A 16,387-nucleotide genomic window follows, 5' to 3' on the forward strand; every position below is an offset into this window, starting at 1 on the left:
CACCCAGTTGCGGAAACCACCCAACGAACGGCAGGACGCTTCACCGAAGGGTCGTATTTCCTGGGTCATGGTCTGCCAGGACAGGGTGGGCCAGAAAAGAACCCCCTCGCCATACGCCCTGTAAAGTTTCTGAAAGAAACCCACTGGAGGAAAAACGCCTCGGAGGGAGTCGTGCATAAAATAACATAAATCTTTTATTGAAAGTCACTTTATTGATGTTACAATGCGAGTAACATAGAAAACCGTGGGATCTTACTAGCTTCACAAGTGAATACTAATAAAATTGTGCCAAAAACTTGAACCTCAAATTACAGTGGCCTTGAACAACAGTGAGATTTTGCTTGCCTACAACGTGAGAACGGTTTGTAACTTGACAGCTGTAAAACAAGTCACGCTTGCTCGGGAAAGCAGTCACCATGTGCATTTAAGTTGATGCTTGCCAAAACCCAGGGAGTTGTAAAGTAGCAGAAAAACCAAGTGCACAGTAGCAGAAAGAACATCAAAACAATGCACATCGAAGTATATACACAGGATGGCCTGGTCACGGAAGGTGAAACCACAGTGGCTTCCCCCGGATGTAGATGACATCACCCCTCGCAGATGAGAGACGCGGAGACACGGGTGCAGACCTACATGGGCTAACGTGTAGGCTGCTGTGTGTGGGTGGCACACTAGGTTTCGGAAAGAAGGTGGCGTTGGGGGTGCTCTTCGGGAGGGGCAGGTCTTCCAGCAAGTTAAAAAAGGAGCACATGCTGAGTGGTCCTGAATAAACCCTTTGCTAAGCACTTTTGCAGTTAGTGTAAAAAAAAGTTTCCCATACAAAACAAAAGTGTTGGGTGGGTTTTTTTTTTTTTAACCCATTAAAAACACTGGTTGTAGACTCACAGTTTGATTTTGTGCTGGATTAGAAAAAAAAAGTGGGGTTTCTTACCAGGCAGTGATAACACATGTATAATTTAGCAGGAACTCAAGTATCATCACTAAGTGTACTACTCGAATCAGCTCTTTCCATGGTGTGGTTACCTGCTATAACTTAGCACCACTGTATTTAAAGATTTGGGGCTATTTGCATTATTTTGGAGTTTAACCATCAAAACACACATCAGAGCCTGAAACTTAAAAAATCAGGATGCTAAGCTCAAGTAAATGCCGCTTAGTTGTGTGTGTGTGTGTGTGTGTGTGTATTTCAAACAAGACAGGAAAGTATCCTTCAGAAATTCTTTGAAACTTTATTGATCATTTTGTATGTTTGCTATCTTAAGATGGCTTAGTCTCATTGTATGCCTTTTTGTAAAACAACAGAGCACACGTTTTGCCTGGTTCTGATTTCAAGAATAACTAGTAACATGAAATGATAATGTCCCGACCAAGACCCTGCAAGTCTTGAAACAACCCCCAGGAGGACAGGCCCGGCCCGTATGAACAGTGGGGTGGGCACGCACCCCAGGCAGGCGCGACCAGCCCCTGAGGGACTGGGCCATGACTATTTAGAGTCAACACTCTAACTGCAAGGTACCGGACCTGCCTTAGGCACGCAGCCCTGCTCCCCAGCATAGCCAAGTGGCCTCTTGGCTGTGGGCCTTGTGGGTGTCCCAGTCGTCTGCTCCCGAGCCCCGCTGAGCTGTCCCAGAGCTCACTGCTGCCTATCTTCTCCCCATCCCAGATCTCACACCCTGGGGACCCTCTCAGTGGCTTCCCAAGTTGCAAAATCCATGTCAACGCGCCACTGTGAGAGGAGAAACGTGCCTCCCACCTCCACTCTGCACTCCGAGGGGCTGGCCTCTGTGACAGGGCAAGTTCCTACTCAGCGGAAGCTGTTAAAGGGGCTGGCAGTGGGGCTACTCTGGAAGCAGGAAGGTTCTGGAAGCATCCGTCAAATCCCATCGTGAGATGCGAACAATTTGTCAGTCTATAACCATCAAAAATACTCCCTACTAAACTGAGCCAGAAGACTTTGGGGGCTCTGACAAGACAATGAACAAGACGTGAACAGAAGTCTCGCGTCCGCAGGTGTGGGAGGAAGGCCCTACCTGGAATGACACGCACCTGCCCTGCATGGCACAGGCTGTGAGCAGGCGCCAGCAGCTCCCAGCAGGTGCGCTTCTACGGCCCGCAGCTCCCACTCAGCCATGAGCAGGCTGCTCTCCGGCTGGGAACCCTGGACGCTGCTTACATTAGTCCTTGGCTTTCCCCCGCGAGGAAAAACGTTGCTGCACCCCAGCTCAGACTAGTCTTACTCTGAAAACACCTCCAAGGAGGAAAAACAAGCAATGGAGCCCGAAAGGAAGCCCCTTGCATAGAATGTTTGCCTTGCATATACCTTCAGCTAGTACCGAGAGGACGAGAAGTCCCTCCGACCTCACACACTTAGGTGATGATTTCAGAGGAAAACACAGAAGTGAAGGGACGAAGGCAGTCAGGAGCATGAAAAGCAGACCCGAGGTGAAGGGAGGCAGAGCACTTCGCAGGAAGCTCGTCCAGCTCTCTGCCCGCCTGCCCGCCTGCCTGCCAGTCCCCCCAGGGCGCTACCCAGGTGGGCGTCCAGCGCAGCCTCCTTCCTGTCACTTCTGAACTTTGTTTTCCCCTTCCCACCACTCTGCAAGCCACTCAATGCCTTCCAATAAATTCCCTTTCCTTTAGGTCAAGTACAATGGCCATTACTTTAGATAGAGATTTATTAGCATGATAAAACTGGGGAGGTGGTGTGTAGACAGAAGTACATGGCAACAAGAAATGGATGGATGAAATGCATAAGTGAACAGAAGTGAAGAGAACGGGCCTGGTGCCTCTAACCCACAGGTGTCTGTAAAAATCAAAGGACAAAATCCAGACAAAAGGTAACAGGTAAAGTAGCCTCAAGACATGGAAAGGTTACATCAAGCGAACACGCATGGGATTGAACAGAAAACAATGAGCAGCACGATGCTGATACAGATACCAGACATAAACACTCCTTCCTGAAGCACAGGGAGCTTCTATCTTCCACCACTTCTTTTAGAAACCCCGTCAATCTCACGGTCAGACGTCCTATGCAGGGCCGGCCTCATTTAACAATGGGATTTTAAAAGCTTTTTTAAAGCAAGCGAGAAAAGTGCAGACCTTGATAAAGCACCAAGATCAAACTAAAACCAAGTTTGGCATTTGAAGTCCACGTTATTAGAACAACCCTAAGGACAGGTTATTCCTCAGTGAGCGTCCGAGTTTGCCTGAAACACAGCAGCTACTAGCTGAAGCCCTCCCGTGCTGCCTGGGTGGGAGCTACGGCCTCTTTCTGTTCAGGCTGCAGGGGGGATGCCTCTTCCCACTTGGAGGAAGAGGGGCTGGGCCCAGGGGACAGTTAATCCGGCCAGTCCAGTCCCTAGGCCTGCCCTGGTGTCCACCCTCCTCTGCTAACCCAGAGACCTCAGTGTTTCCTGCGGCACATCTCAGGCAGCAGGGCTGTCAATCGGAAGGCTTACGTTCACAGTAAACCTTAGGAAGAGAGGGGAAAAGGCATACAATGAAACGTGGAAGCCAGCGTGCTGCTCGCCTCTGCCTAGGGATGACCCGACGGTGACTTGTGGCATGTAGACATCACTACTGAACGTTTCTTTCCAAAATGGATGTTTAAAAGGAAATTAAGCTGTGCTTGTAGTTAGTGCTATGGGTTCATTCTACCTACTTCAGTAGATAGAAGGTCATAAATATTTAGATGCAATGCTCTAGAAAAAAATCAACCATGAGTACACATGTAGCTACTTCCTGAAACTATCCACTGAAACTATACATTTGTCAAAGAATTCCACAAATGGCCCTAAGAAAGTTTAAGGGAGAGAAGATCGATATCCAGAATAGAACACTGAAGCTACTGTATTCCCCCAAATCATAATATCTGTAAATAAAAAAACCCACTTTTTACCCCATTCCATGTGAAGGTTATTATCAATGAGGATTATTACAAACTCTATACCTCCGGAGCAAACACATCTCCCAAAAGGCACATGATAATGATTTACATTTGAAAAATAATTTTATATTTAAGTCGTTGGGGTGAGGAAGGATAGATAATTAATAGATGGTTGATAGGTGATAGATAGATGGATATATAGAGAGAGATCTCTTGCTACTTAACTAGCCATTTGTGCATTCTTCCAAAGTGGGGTTTGTCTAACTGTAACTAGGAAGCATGTAAATACATGAGGCACCTTGCATTCATCTATAAACTCTTTTTATAGTCAAAATAAATCTTGTCACATGGCCTTTTACATACACAATACCTGAAGACATTCAGTGCACATTAAAGTGATCCTGGTCACTCGACTGGCTACATCTTTCTACCTGTCTGCCCTTCTGTCCTTGGCTTGAGCTGTGCGACAGTGTCGTCCAACACTCACCCAAAACTCAGTCTGATGGGCTGATTCGCTGTAGTACCCACAATCACATCCTTATCCGCCATGAAATGATGCTGCTTCACACTGTGCGATTCTGCGTGGCTAAAGGGCGCTCCAAACATTGCCAGACTCCGAGAAGAGCGGTCCATTACAGAAGACATAAATGCGCAGAGTAGAACACACTGCCCGCCCCGTCCCAGGACTCCCCACTGAGTGGCCATGGATTTTTGCCCCTGGACACTCCAGGGAGAGGGACTTTCTGACATCCCGTCTGTGGACCCCATTCCTCTCGAGAAAAAGCTGCGCAGGAGAGACGTGACACGCACCCTCACGGCAGCCCATGTGGCTGGGCCCACCCACCGATGTCCAGCCTCAGCAGGGTCGCTTTCTTAGGAATAACGGTGACATTACAATAGCTATGGGACCCTCTTTTATAAATACAGTTTTAAATGTGCAAATCCCAAAAAAGCAGCAGAGCTTTCCCCTGCCAGGCGTCTGTGCAACATCTTGGGGCCTTTAGGTTTCACTGGACCCTTGTCTTCTTCGCGGTGCCTGGAAGTCAGTGCCGAACGACCTGTCAGGGCTCACATCCCAGTGGTGATAAAGATCCCAAAGAAGCAGTGGTGTAGCACTAGTTATTGTGAAAGCAGGTTGTTCGCTTCACACGTAAGGATGGCTAACAGAACCCTCAGGCCACGAAGGGCTGGCGCGCAGGCCAGGTGGCAGCCCGCTGGTCTCACGTGTCTTTGGTACGCTTGCGTCCTCTCCGCAGGACGCACAGCTGAGGGGCCCGGGGCCTCCACGGCGAGCACAATCGAGGTGCCGTGGTGCTGAGTCACAGCCGCGGAGGCAGGCAGAGCGCGCCCGCAGAATACAGTGGACAGGCTGGCGAGGCCCAGCGGCCGATGGCGGCACCAGGACGCTCCCGCTGCGGCAGGACGCGGAGGCCAGAAGCGGGCTGGGGCGTCTGGTTCTCCCGTTCCGTGAATCCGCCTCCAGACCACGCACAGTTTAGGGGGACGTCGCACGTTCTGCACAAGTACCGATTATGGAGAGACACGCTGACCACGCTCGCTGCTGCGTTTACATCATCGACAGCATCTTTAAAGACCGGGGACGGATGACAGGATGTGACCGTGACTGATTTTAGGCATTTGGCAAGATACACTTGCGTGTAACAGCTGCTTTTTCATTTTTTTTTTTTTACATTTTTAAAAATGTTTACATATGTACAGTTGTCCTTGTGTGCTGATATAAATACGAGAAGTAAAAAAAAAAAGATAAAAATACATGTTTAGAGTTAGCATAGGGGATGCTGGCCTCTGAAAGCACTCGAGTCCTGCAGAAAAGCCTGCTGCTGAGCCCTGCATGCTAGTTTTGACGATGGGAGGCTGTCTCCTGAAATGTGGAAAGCAATAAACAGAAGCTCCATGCATTCAGCGCTGCTGTGTACAATGAATGTCAGGTTCTGAATCCACTTCTGTCCCTTAGGAAACTTGCTACATTTGGGTCAGGTGAGTTAGTTTTATTGGTATTTCTACATAGATCTGTCATGCGGATTATGCAGTCACATACCGGCACCTTGGCTGCCCCATGTCATACTGGGGCATCTAAGTAGTTCTGGGCGTGGTTCAGTTCAATGCTATGGCAATGACAAAAAGAAACTGGTATCCAGATGTGAGATTTGGCTTCCTCTCCTGGTGGCTTCCCAGAGTGTCTCCGTATTGTCTGAAGAGCAGTCGATGTGCAGTGATTCTGTGAGACTGAGTTTCTATAAAAGTTGGAGTAAACAGTTTCGATGTGTCACATGTAAACAGTTGATCTTAAATGGACGTCTCCCATAGCTGCACAACAGAGAAAAGCGAAATGACACATCGTAAGGGCAGGAAGCAGAAGTTCTCAGATCGACAGAGATGAACAGGCTTGGTGCTTCCACCTACACAGGTGTGACTGGGTGAACACCCGTGCAGACTAACACATGGAAAACCCACACTCTGGCTGCCAGCGCTCCCTACCCTCCACACCTAGGTCTCAACCTTTGTAATGCCGATCGCTCTTTCTGTATGTATGTATGTATTTGAAAGGCAGAGTTAGAGAGGAGGAGAGGGAAGAGAGATGTTCTGCTGGTTCACTGCCTACATGGCTTCAACAGTCAGCACGGGAGGACCCAGGCTGAAGCCAGCAGTCAGGAGCCATCACCTACCACTTGGGAAACAAGAACTGGGGCTGGCGCTGTGGCACAGTAGGTAAAGCCGTTACTTGCAGTGCCGGCATCCCATGCGGGCACCAGTTTAAGTCCTGGCTGCTATACTTCCAATCCAGCTCCCTGCTAATGACCTGGGAAAGCAGTGGAAGATGGTCTAAGTGTCTGGGCCCCTGCCACCCTGGTGGGAGACCTGGAAGAAGCTCCTGGCTTTTGGCTTCAGTCTGGCCCAGCTATGGCCGCTGCAGCCATCTGGGGAGTGAATCAATCTCAATCTCTCTCTCTCTCTCTCTCTCTCTCTCTCTCTCTCTCTGTTTCTGCATTGCTTTCTGCAACTCTGCCTTTCAAATAAATAAGTAAATTTTTTAAAAAAATGAAATCCTGTCACTTGTAGCAAAATGGGCAGAACCAGAGGACATCACGTTCAGTGAAATAAGTCAGACTCAGAAAGACAAACTTCACATGTTCTCCCTCAAATGTGGAAGCTAAAACAAAATGCAGTCTGAACCTAAGAGGTTGCGAGGGGTGGAGTGATGGAGGGAGTTGGAGAGAAGGAACACGTTCCCAGTGTTACACGGCACAGTCGGGTGACCACAGGTCTCACAGACCTAGGATATACGTTATGAACAAACAGCATGCCGGAGCCCCGGTCTCCAGTCACAAAGTAAGGTCAAGACGGGGAAGTGCCGACCACCTGGACTTGAGCAACACATAGTGTACAAGCACTGGAGCACCAACTGGAGCCCACAGACACGTAAAATTATCATTAATAAAAACTTCTGAAAAATCCCCCTGCCCAGGCCTCGCACCAGATAAACTACAGCAGAATCTCTCCCCTGGGGCCCGGGCTCAGAATATCTAAAAGCTCTTCAGAGGATTCCCATGTGCAACCAAGGCTGAGGGCCGCTGACCACTGGGCGGTGTGACTGCGTCAGTACCACCACCGTTGGCTCAAACATCACCGCCCGGCGTCGGGGAGCAGGACACGTTCTCCCACCCCAGCACTAGCTCCCAGGAAACAGCTCTCCCCTGTGGCTGACGGATCAGAGCAGGAGGAGCTTCTGGGCAGGACATCCACGCCCTCTCCTGGCTTCTGCAGCCACAGCTTCTACACTGGGCTGAATCCTACAATGTGCAGCAGTTGCCTTCACGGACAGAAAGCAGTTTTGGCATGATCAGAGGTGAGTGCGACTCATTTCGCTACAGAAGGAAGCCCAGTTAGAATGTAAAATAAAGTTTTAAAACGTCAAGCTGTTGAAATGTCTCCAGGCACCACGACTTGGGTTCATCATTATACACGTGAACGAAGCCTACGGTGAGAGTGACTCAACTGAAGGAGTCAATTTCCATCCAAGTCCACTTTCACTGTTCATACAGGGCACACCTGGCATACGTAATGAGCTTCTGGGAGATAAAAAAAAAACAAACAAGAGACTAAATAAACAGATGTCTCAGTGTGGGTCCCCTGAACGTGTTCTCTCGGGTCTTTGCGGGGCCCTTGTACGCCATGTTGGCTCAACCCACACTGGGCTTCTCCCTACGTCTGTTCTGTGGCATTTTCATTAAAAAGACACCCGTCCTCTGCCCCTCTGGAAACCTTTGAGGGCCCCTTCCACGTGAGGACATCCATGAGCAGCTGACACCAGATGGCGGAGTGGAGTTCAACAGGGGCCTGCAGGGGGCTTGGGCAGCGATCTGGACTGATGCTCAGATAATGGTCTGAAGTGGCAGAGCTGAGACTTTGGCCTCAGATGGCAGAAGCATCATCACAGATGGTTATGAGGATTGAGTGTCAGCTTTCGGAAAGGAGAAGAACAAATGAATGACATTAGGAAAACCTGAAAGTCGTGACCGTCCGGGTGAGGAGAAGGGAGCGAGGACTTGTCAAGCCATTGCTTTGATGAGGAGGCACGACTGTGCCCAAGTCTGGGTGCCGCCTGGGATGGCTACATCCCACACTGAAGTCTCAGTTAGTTCAAGTCCCAGATCTGCTTCTGATTCCAGCTTCCTGCTAATGCACACGCAGGAAGGCAGCAGCTGATGGCTCAGGGACCTGGGTCCCTGCCACCTGCTACCAATGTGGGAGACCCAGCCTGGGTTCTGTGCTCCTGGCTTCTGCCTGGCCTAGCCTGAGCTATCGCAGGCACTGGGGAGTGCTTCCGCAGACGGAAGACCTCTCTCTCACTTTCATGCCCTCCCTTTCTCTGCCTTTCAAGTAAGTGAAAATAAATATTTTAAAATGAAAGAGCAAAACCCACAAAGGCTCTGACTATCTTGTGTGAGTGCCCACAGCCCGCAAGAACAGCGTAGGGACGGGAGCCGTCCTTTCTGCAGGATTCTGCCACTTGCTCACGTGACTGCTGCACAGCAGACAGGACGAATCAGGCCTTTCACAGAACCAGGCAGCAGCTGGACTTGCCCGTCACCTCACTCAGCCCCAGGAAGGAGTCATGGGGCAGCCATTTCTTCCGGGGAGCTGTCGTTTTCATGGGCTCTAACATTTCCAATAACCCACACCTTGGCATGACAGCAGCTCAAAGAACACACCCAACTGATGAAGCAAAACAGCAGTGTGGACAGCTTAGCAGGGAGAACACACACACGTGCACACATGCACACATGCACGCACACACACACACGCACATGGGGGCTGTACTCAATTTCTTGATTTCACTGTCACAACGCCCATGATGAACAACTCGGTGTTCACCAACAAGTCTTCTTAAGGCTAGACAGCTGAGCGCTGGGAATCGGGCTTCCTCCTTTTAACTCACTTCCCATATTAACACAAAGCTAATTTTTAAATTATAAACAAAGCATCACTGCTTTTAAAGACTTTTTGACTATAATGATCTAAACAGTTTTCCATTATTTGTTTTCTTACAGACTCTGGGTTGTTGGGGTTGAAATCTACATGATCCACGTTTACCCTGTACCCCACAATTCGGGTTTAGGATCAAGGAGATTCTGTAGCATCCTTCAAAAACCAAGAAGTCTGGGAACCCAGGACTCACTATCAGATGAATCTGCTGGGGCTTTTAAAGCTTTATTTACTTGTTTGTTTGTTTGTTTGCACCACTGTTTCTGAGAAGAGCCACATTACAATGCAATGACCATAGAGAGCATGCACAGCCCTAAAGGCAACGCTTCTTTGGTTGTATTTTGCACTTAAGCTTCTGAGGGCTGCTCTGCCTCTCTCAGCTCTACTCTGTCTCAAATTTCACATAATGGACGTTTTCCAGGAATGCTCAAAGACAGAGTGGTATCCTGATTAAAAATGTAAAAAGACACTCAGTATTTAAATGGAGTTTCTGGGGAATCATATTTTGGTAAAAGTAGTCAACACCTCTGTATTTGTTTACAAACTTGGCTTTCTAGAGTAAGAAAGGTGGTTAAATTTGCCCCACCCACTGTCATATTCTTTCAACACTACAGATTTTTTGAGTCCTTTTTCCGTGAATCTAGATCCCACCCCGATCTTCAAGTTATTGATCTGACTTCCTCTTATGGGTTCCTGTTCCTAAAATCCTACTGCATGTTATTAGCCAGGGAAAGGCCTGGAGCAGAGAAGGGGCTTTCTCACTCAACCTCTGACATTCCCAGGTATATCAAAAACTGATAAAGCAGAGGCGTATTATTTTATCAATTCCACGCTTTAAAATATCAGCTACAACAAACAGAAAATACACAGCAATGGAAAACATACACCAAATATCTCTAGAATATATCAATGCAGATTAAGCTAATTAGCAAATATAAATCTGAACCCCGAAGCTCCAAGAATCTTCTGGTTTCCAAATTAAATTTTATCATTTTATCTTTTCTCAGACATGAACTCAGGACAGTGGATGAGCACAGGGAGCGCCTGCACCTACCCTGGCACTTTGTCGGTTCACTTTCTTCTCCTCGTCTGGAAGCGGAGGCATTGGATAAGGGTATTTTCTGCTGGAGGCAATGGACCCAGTTGATGACGAAGGAGACTTGGCGGGAGATAAAGTCCTGAGGCGTTTAGAACATAGGAAATAAATATCACACGACTGCCTAATACCATTGCAACGTATCTGAAAAGTGGGTTCAAACCACTGACTTCTACTTTTATAAGGCCCTACTGCAAAGGCTTAACTACTGGGAAGCGTCTCTGTCATTCCCAATACTGGAAAGCTGGAAATTTAGCTTCCTAACTTCAGGATTCTCCACACTACAGTGAGAATTTTAGCTTCCTAATTTCATGACTACTATGGGTTGTTCAAATGTTACTGCAGGGAATCATACTTTTCATCTAGAAAGCTAATAATGAAGTTTTCTAGAGGACAGACAAAAGGCTAACATGGAGAAGGGAAAAGTTATTCTAAGAGCTCATAATAGTAAATTAAGTGTACAATATACTAATATTCCTCCTTATGATTACCACTTAACAAAATATGTTTCTACGTTCAATAATTCCAACTGTATCTTAAGAGTTTAAACATATCACAATGGATACATTTATTAGTTGCTAAGTCACACACCAGTTTACACAAAACTCATGCATTTAGAGGCCAGTGTGTTAGTTGTGAAGGAACGAAGGCAAAAACTAGGGTTTTAATCATAAATTAGTAAACATGCAAGCAGTAAGGAGTGCAGAGTTCCAGCCAAACAAAGTCTGATGAGAACACACAGAAATGGTCTGATTAGTCGCTGTGACCAGCATTCCTGGCTGGCCGCTGGCGCACTGTGCTGTATCTGTTGGGTCTGGCACGTGTAGTGATAATGTTTGTGACTAAAGCGGGCTCACCAGAAAAGCCCATTCCTGCTGCTAACTTGTCTGCAGGAGTGAAAAATGTCCACTCATCACATATGAAGGGAAAGTCCATGTGTCACTGCATAGCTGTGCCATCCACAAATCACCACTACACAACCGTGACTCCTTCACTCCTGTCCCAGGGTGGTGCTGACCCATGTAACTGGCCACACTACCACACAGTAGCCTCAGGACTTGTTCCTGCAGGGTGCACCACACCTGCTGTGAATGCTTAAACCTGGGCACCTTGGTGGTGGGGACAGCACTGGGCAGGACAAGATATTCGGCTTCAAAGAATTCAACAGAGTAAAGATATAATTTTCCTCTTTTTAAAATAATACTATGATCTTTAGGAAACAAATTCAGTGTCTAAAAAATGAAGGCAACCTTTGGCATTTAGATATTTAAATGGATCGTTTTTAAAATGAGGGATACTAACCTGGGTTCAGCTTTTAAATTTATTTATGACTGATAAGATATTCAAGTTCATGAAAGCTAGCCAGGCACATAAATAACTCAATCTTGTTTCCTTGGCAGGATCATACCAAGGAAACACAGCAGCATCTGTGTCCACAGAATGAACTATTGGCTTCTAGTTGAAAGGTCACCATGGCCTGAACGTGCCCATGGAGAAGGACAAGGACAAGTGCAAGTACAAAGCCACTTCAAGGAGGGGTGCTGGGAGTCCAGTCTGCCCCTCACATACTTCTCACGGGCAGAGCCAGCAAACTGTGACAACTCTTGTCACATGCTGTCACAGAGGCCCAGAGAAATCACACACGTTCCACTTTGCACACTGAGAGCCAGCTGACACTTCGGACCCTGATGGGGGGAAGGGAAGCCGGTTTTAGTGGGGGGACGGGCAGCAGGTCCTGGAGGCCAGCTGGGGTGGAACAGCACAAAGGTGGTTATCTTGGCAGATGGGCATCGCCAGAGCAGATGTCAGAAGAGTAGAGAACAGGGCGGGGATATTAGGGAAAACAAACTCAAAATTTCTCACAAACAGCCGAAGGAGATACTTTCTCAAAACCTCCTCTGGGCTCTCTCCTGACTCGGGCTACCTGCTTGGAAGTTCCAATTCATTATCCTTGCTACGTTCTTAAAAGCCACAATGGCTACGGTGGGTGCCACACTACAACGGCACCATAACGCTACGTGCATATGCCGCTGGCGGGGGTGCATCCTGGGCCTATGTCAGACTTCTCTGCATATATGCACATTTTGCATGTAGGTCAGGAAGGCCCATCTCGGTCCACCTGTGCTCCCTCTTCCCCGGGACAGGCTAAAGCAGGTCAGTCATGGGAGAGGGACAGAAGTCGTTTCACAGCAGCCTGATGTGGAAGGATCTATTAGGTGTCCTGGCACAGGATGTAAGTATGCAGTGATCACCAGGTACAGTGAAATGGGAGTCGGATGGCGCCAGGCATGTATTCCGACACTTTCCAGCTGGGCGACCCTGAATTATTTTTGTGCCTCTGTCCCCTCCATTATGGAAAGGAAATGAGAATGCCTACACCTTACGGTGTAATATCCTGTAGGCACTCGGTGAGTGGTATCATGATCACTACATTTTCTGTAAGGTCATGGCAGTGCACTGAAAGCCTGCCGAGGAGGTGAGCACTCACCTGGCTAATCCCCCAGAGTACGGAGCTTGCAAGGCACCGTCCCCAGAGACCTGCACAGGCCCTGACTGGGGGATGAGGCTCCTGCTCCGAGCCCCTTGCTGCTTCCTGAGGACCAGAGTACAAGCTCACGACTGTCACTTCAGAGCTGGGAAGGGGCACAGAGACACTCCGTGTCTTTAGGCATCTTCCTTGCTCTTGGCAGTCCCATGGGTTTCATGTTTTAAACTGGACCCGTGTGCTGCCATCACAAGCTCTCCATTACATTTCCACAAGAAGGTCACTAACGCACGCCCCGTGGGTGATTAGTAAGGTGACTTCTGCCCTCGCTGGTGGTTTTGGCAGAAGCAATCCTGAATGCCCTGGCAGCCGATGAAGCAGATCTGAGCACGAGCATGGGGCTGGCAAAGCATGAGCAAAGGTGTGGACTCGCTCTGCGCTCCCTGCGTGAGGTCCAGCTGGGACAGAGAGCACACAAGATTCACTCAGAATCGCTGCGTCCACAGCTCCGGGCCATTCCAGCTAGTCACCACCGCCACAGAAATTCTGTGTCGGTTTTCCGGTCTTCCCAGCATACCTCTTGCTAATCTACAAAATGACAATTAAATTATAACTGCCCATTGAACTTGGTCTAGCCTTTAAACAAGAATATGCGTTTTTACAATTAATTCTAAGTGGGACTAGCTACAGGAGGAACCAATATCGACTGAAAGAGGAGCTAGAGGGATCCTCTATTATCACCCTTGCAGCTCTGCGCGTGCAACCGGGGGTGCCAAAGCAGTTCCCCATCCACATGTGTGTGGTCAGGCAGCTTCTGGGCAGACCTGCCGGCTGGTCTGAAGAAAGGTGAACTCTTCTCTGGGAGCCACATCAGCCACTCAGCTCACCCAGGGGAGGTGACGCAACTCTTCCGGGGTACCATTCACAAATTATGGCCGCAAAAGTGCTGAGTTTGCTTAGGAGAAAGAGACCTAACCCAAGGAGGATCAAAGTCATTTTGTTTTGGTGCCACGGCCATTACAAACTACAATCTGCCCACAAGCCTGAGGAGGATAGGAAGGAGAAATAGGACTGCAGGTGAGCCAAGATTCCAAACAACATTCAGAAAATCATCTTACCTGTCTTCCTGACGTTGGCCATCTTGGGAGCTACAGGTGAGGGTGCGATGTTTGAATGTGAGTGTATGTGCATGAGGTTCAGTGTGGGGAAGTGTGGGACAAGCAGAGGGGCAGGGCAGCAGGGGTGATCGGGAAGAAAAGCAGCATACATTTTTGTGAGCAGGCAGGAGTTACGCTTTCCTTGGGGTATGTGTCAATGTTATGGATCAAATTAAATGCAGGTAGGTCTAATCATTTTCTCAAACTATACACGACTAAACTAAATGGTACACTGGAAGAGAAAGTCCACCTTGTATGGGTGTGAGGGTTAAATGTGTGTGTGTGTGTGTGTGCACCTACTGAGTCCATATTTCTCCTTTACATTAGTTGTCCACCAAGGAGTCAGGTAGAAAGTGGGCAGTGACTTCTAGGAAATCACAATCACTTTGATATTATAAAGAATGAAAAATGAGGCGTGCTTTGACATTCTCTCTCACATTTCCTGTTTCACAGCACTGCAGCGAATTAAGTAAATCAGAGTGTTTCTAAACTCTTTTCTTTTGTGAGTCAAAAATATGCTGTCTACCAGCTTCCTGTTCTGTCTGAAGCATCAGACAACAACATTTTAATTCAATTTTCCTGGATGCTTTGTGAAGCGTCTGCAAACACTCCTCCCAGCACAGCCCCTCTCGGGTGGCCAGCAGCTGTACTCAATCTAAACGGATTCCACATCTGCTCAGGTGTCAGCAGTATCTCAGTAATCTTCCAGCTGGATCAAATTGGTTTCTACTCCAAGTGAACTTCCACTACACTCCATCTCATTGCTTGTCATATTTGCCTTGAGTTTTCATATGCACTGTGCACTCTTAGGCAGTAAGTAGGCAAAATGCATAATGATTTTGAAAGTTACACTGCTCAGGTTAATTGTGTTTCTTTATTAGTGGAAAGTATGTGTCATGCCTGTAGAACACTATATAGCATAAAATGAAGAGGAAGCTACTACGAAGCTGAAGATGGTGACAGGGACATGCACTAGATGGCAACCCTTTCAAATGGCTTCATTGGAAACATTCAGAAAAGCACTAGACTTGCTCATGAAGCCAAAAACAGAGATCAAAAGGCAGCAAATAAACAAGGACCCTTTTCCACCTGTAGGAACTTGTATTGAGAGATACAAGCTAGAGAGCCAGTCACACTACAGTATTTGTATGTGCTGGGAGAGTTTGAAAAAGACATAAAATTAATTTGTGAAATACCTAAAGTATGGTCCTTCAGTGTTTTTATTCACATCTTCTACCCACTTAGCTACATTATAGTCTCTTTTGAACCATGGGTTTAAATACCTGCAGAAAGCAATGGAAGGAACAGAGAAAGCAGAACAAGAGAGAAAAATCTGAAAATACACAGCACAAGCTTAGCAAGGATGTCTACACCCTCCAAATGCAAGTGACTATGGCAAATAAACCAGGATGGATGTTGGATGACTGTGAGGCAGTCTATACGACGACACGAGAATAATCTCACCTACAACAAGGCTCAAGGCATTCTAGAATGCGGTCAACATATCTGGGAATGCCTCTTCTGGGGGCTTCCCAAAGGGAACCGGGAGATCACTTTCAGTGATGGTACAGTCAACAGTTCTATGTACCCACCTCCAGAGGGGCTCTTTCCAGGCCACCTCTCATTTGGTTCCTGGGTTTTCAAATGATAATTGGTGCTTTTTGAAAATGTGCAGGTGGCTGTGACTCCAACCTGGCATTTGGGCACAGAACAGCCCAGGAACAATTAAAAGAAGCAAGGTTCTCCTGCCAATACATGAAGGCTTTCACAGGGCAACTGTCTCACTCCCCTGTGGTGGATCCCAAGTGGAGGTAATAGAAGGTTTGTTCCAGCTGGTCCTGTGAGGGGCAGAAAGGGTCCCCTCTTCTGACCCTGGAGCCCCAGTGTGCAGGCAGTGTGGTCCAAAGGGAACCAAGTGAGGTGCACAATGTTGCTGCAGTCTTCCCTCAGAGTCTCCTCTGATTTCTAACATGGGAGCCAAGCAAAATCACATCCTCTTGGAATTTGCCCTTTTAAATAATACAGATTTAATATCTGTAAATTCAGTATTGCAAGGATTTGGAGGTTTTTTTTTTAATTTTTCCATTTCAAAAAGTAACTTCTAGAGACAGAGACAATCAGGCCCTATTTAACCATTTAGAAATAAGCAAGGGGAAACTATAATATACACTGGCTTTCGTTAAAGTTTGCGTCTTTCCCCCATATTTAGTTTTTGAGCTGTTTGTAAGTATATTGCAATCAAGGCTACATTATCC

General features: G+C 47.6%; 1 protein-coding gene across 20 annotated transcripts in view; it reads right to left on the reverse strand.

The window, feature by feature from the left end:
- Window positions 1-176: 176 nt before the first annotated feature.
- ADAM22 (ADAM metallopeptidase domain 22) overlaps window positions 177-16,387 on the reverse strand; it is a 245,839-nt gene continuing 229,628 nt past the window's right edge. For 8 of the 20 annotated variants that reach the window (XM_070059845.1, XM_070059838.1, XM_070059849.1 and 5 more), the window contains 2 exons: window positions 10,449-10,572; window positions 177-6,214 (listed from right to left, as the gene is read on the reverse strand). In XM_070059845.1, the coding sequence (XP_069915946.1) occupies window positions 6,194-6,214; window positions 10,449-10,572 (145 nt within the window). In that variant the 3' untranslated portion in view covers window positions 177-6,193. Of the gene's footprint in view, window positions 6,215-10,448; window positions 10,573-14,093; window positions 14,124-15,328; window positions 15,416-16,387 lie in introns of all 20 variants that reach the window. The other 12 variants (XM_070059837.1, XM_070059833.1, XM_070059842.1 and 9 more) reach the window with 3 other exon arrangements.

Source organism: Oryctolagus cuniculus, chromosome 16, assembly GCF_964237555.1.
Source record: "Oryctolagus cuniculus chromosome 16, mOryCun1.1, whole genome shotgun sequence".
In the NCBI taxonomy this organism is placed as follows: Eukaryota; Metazoa; Chordata; class Mammalia; order Lagomorpha; family Leporidae; genus Oryctolagus; species Oryctolagus cuniculus.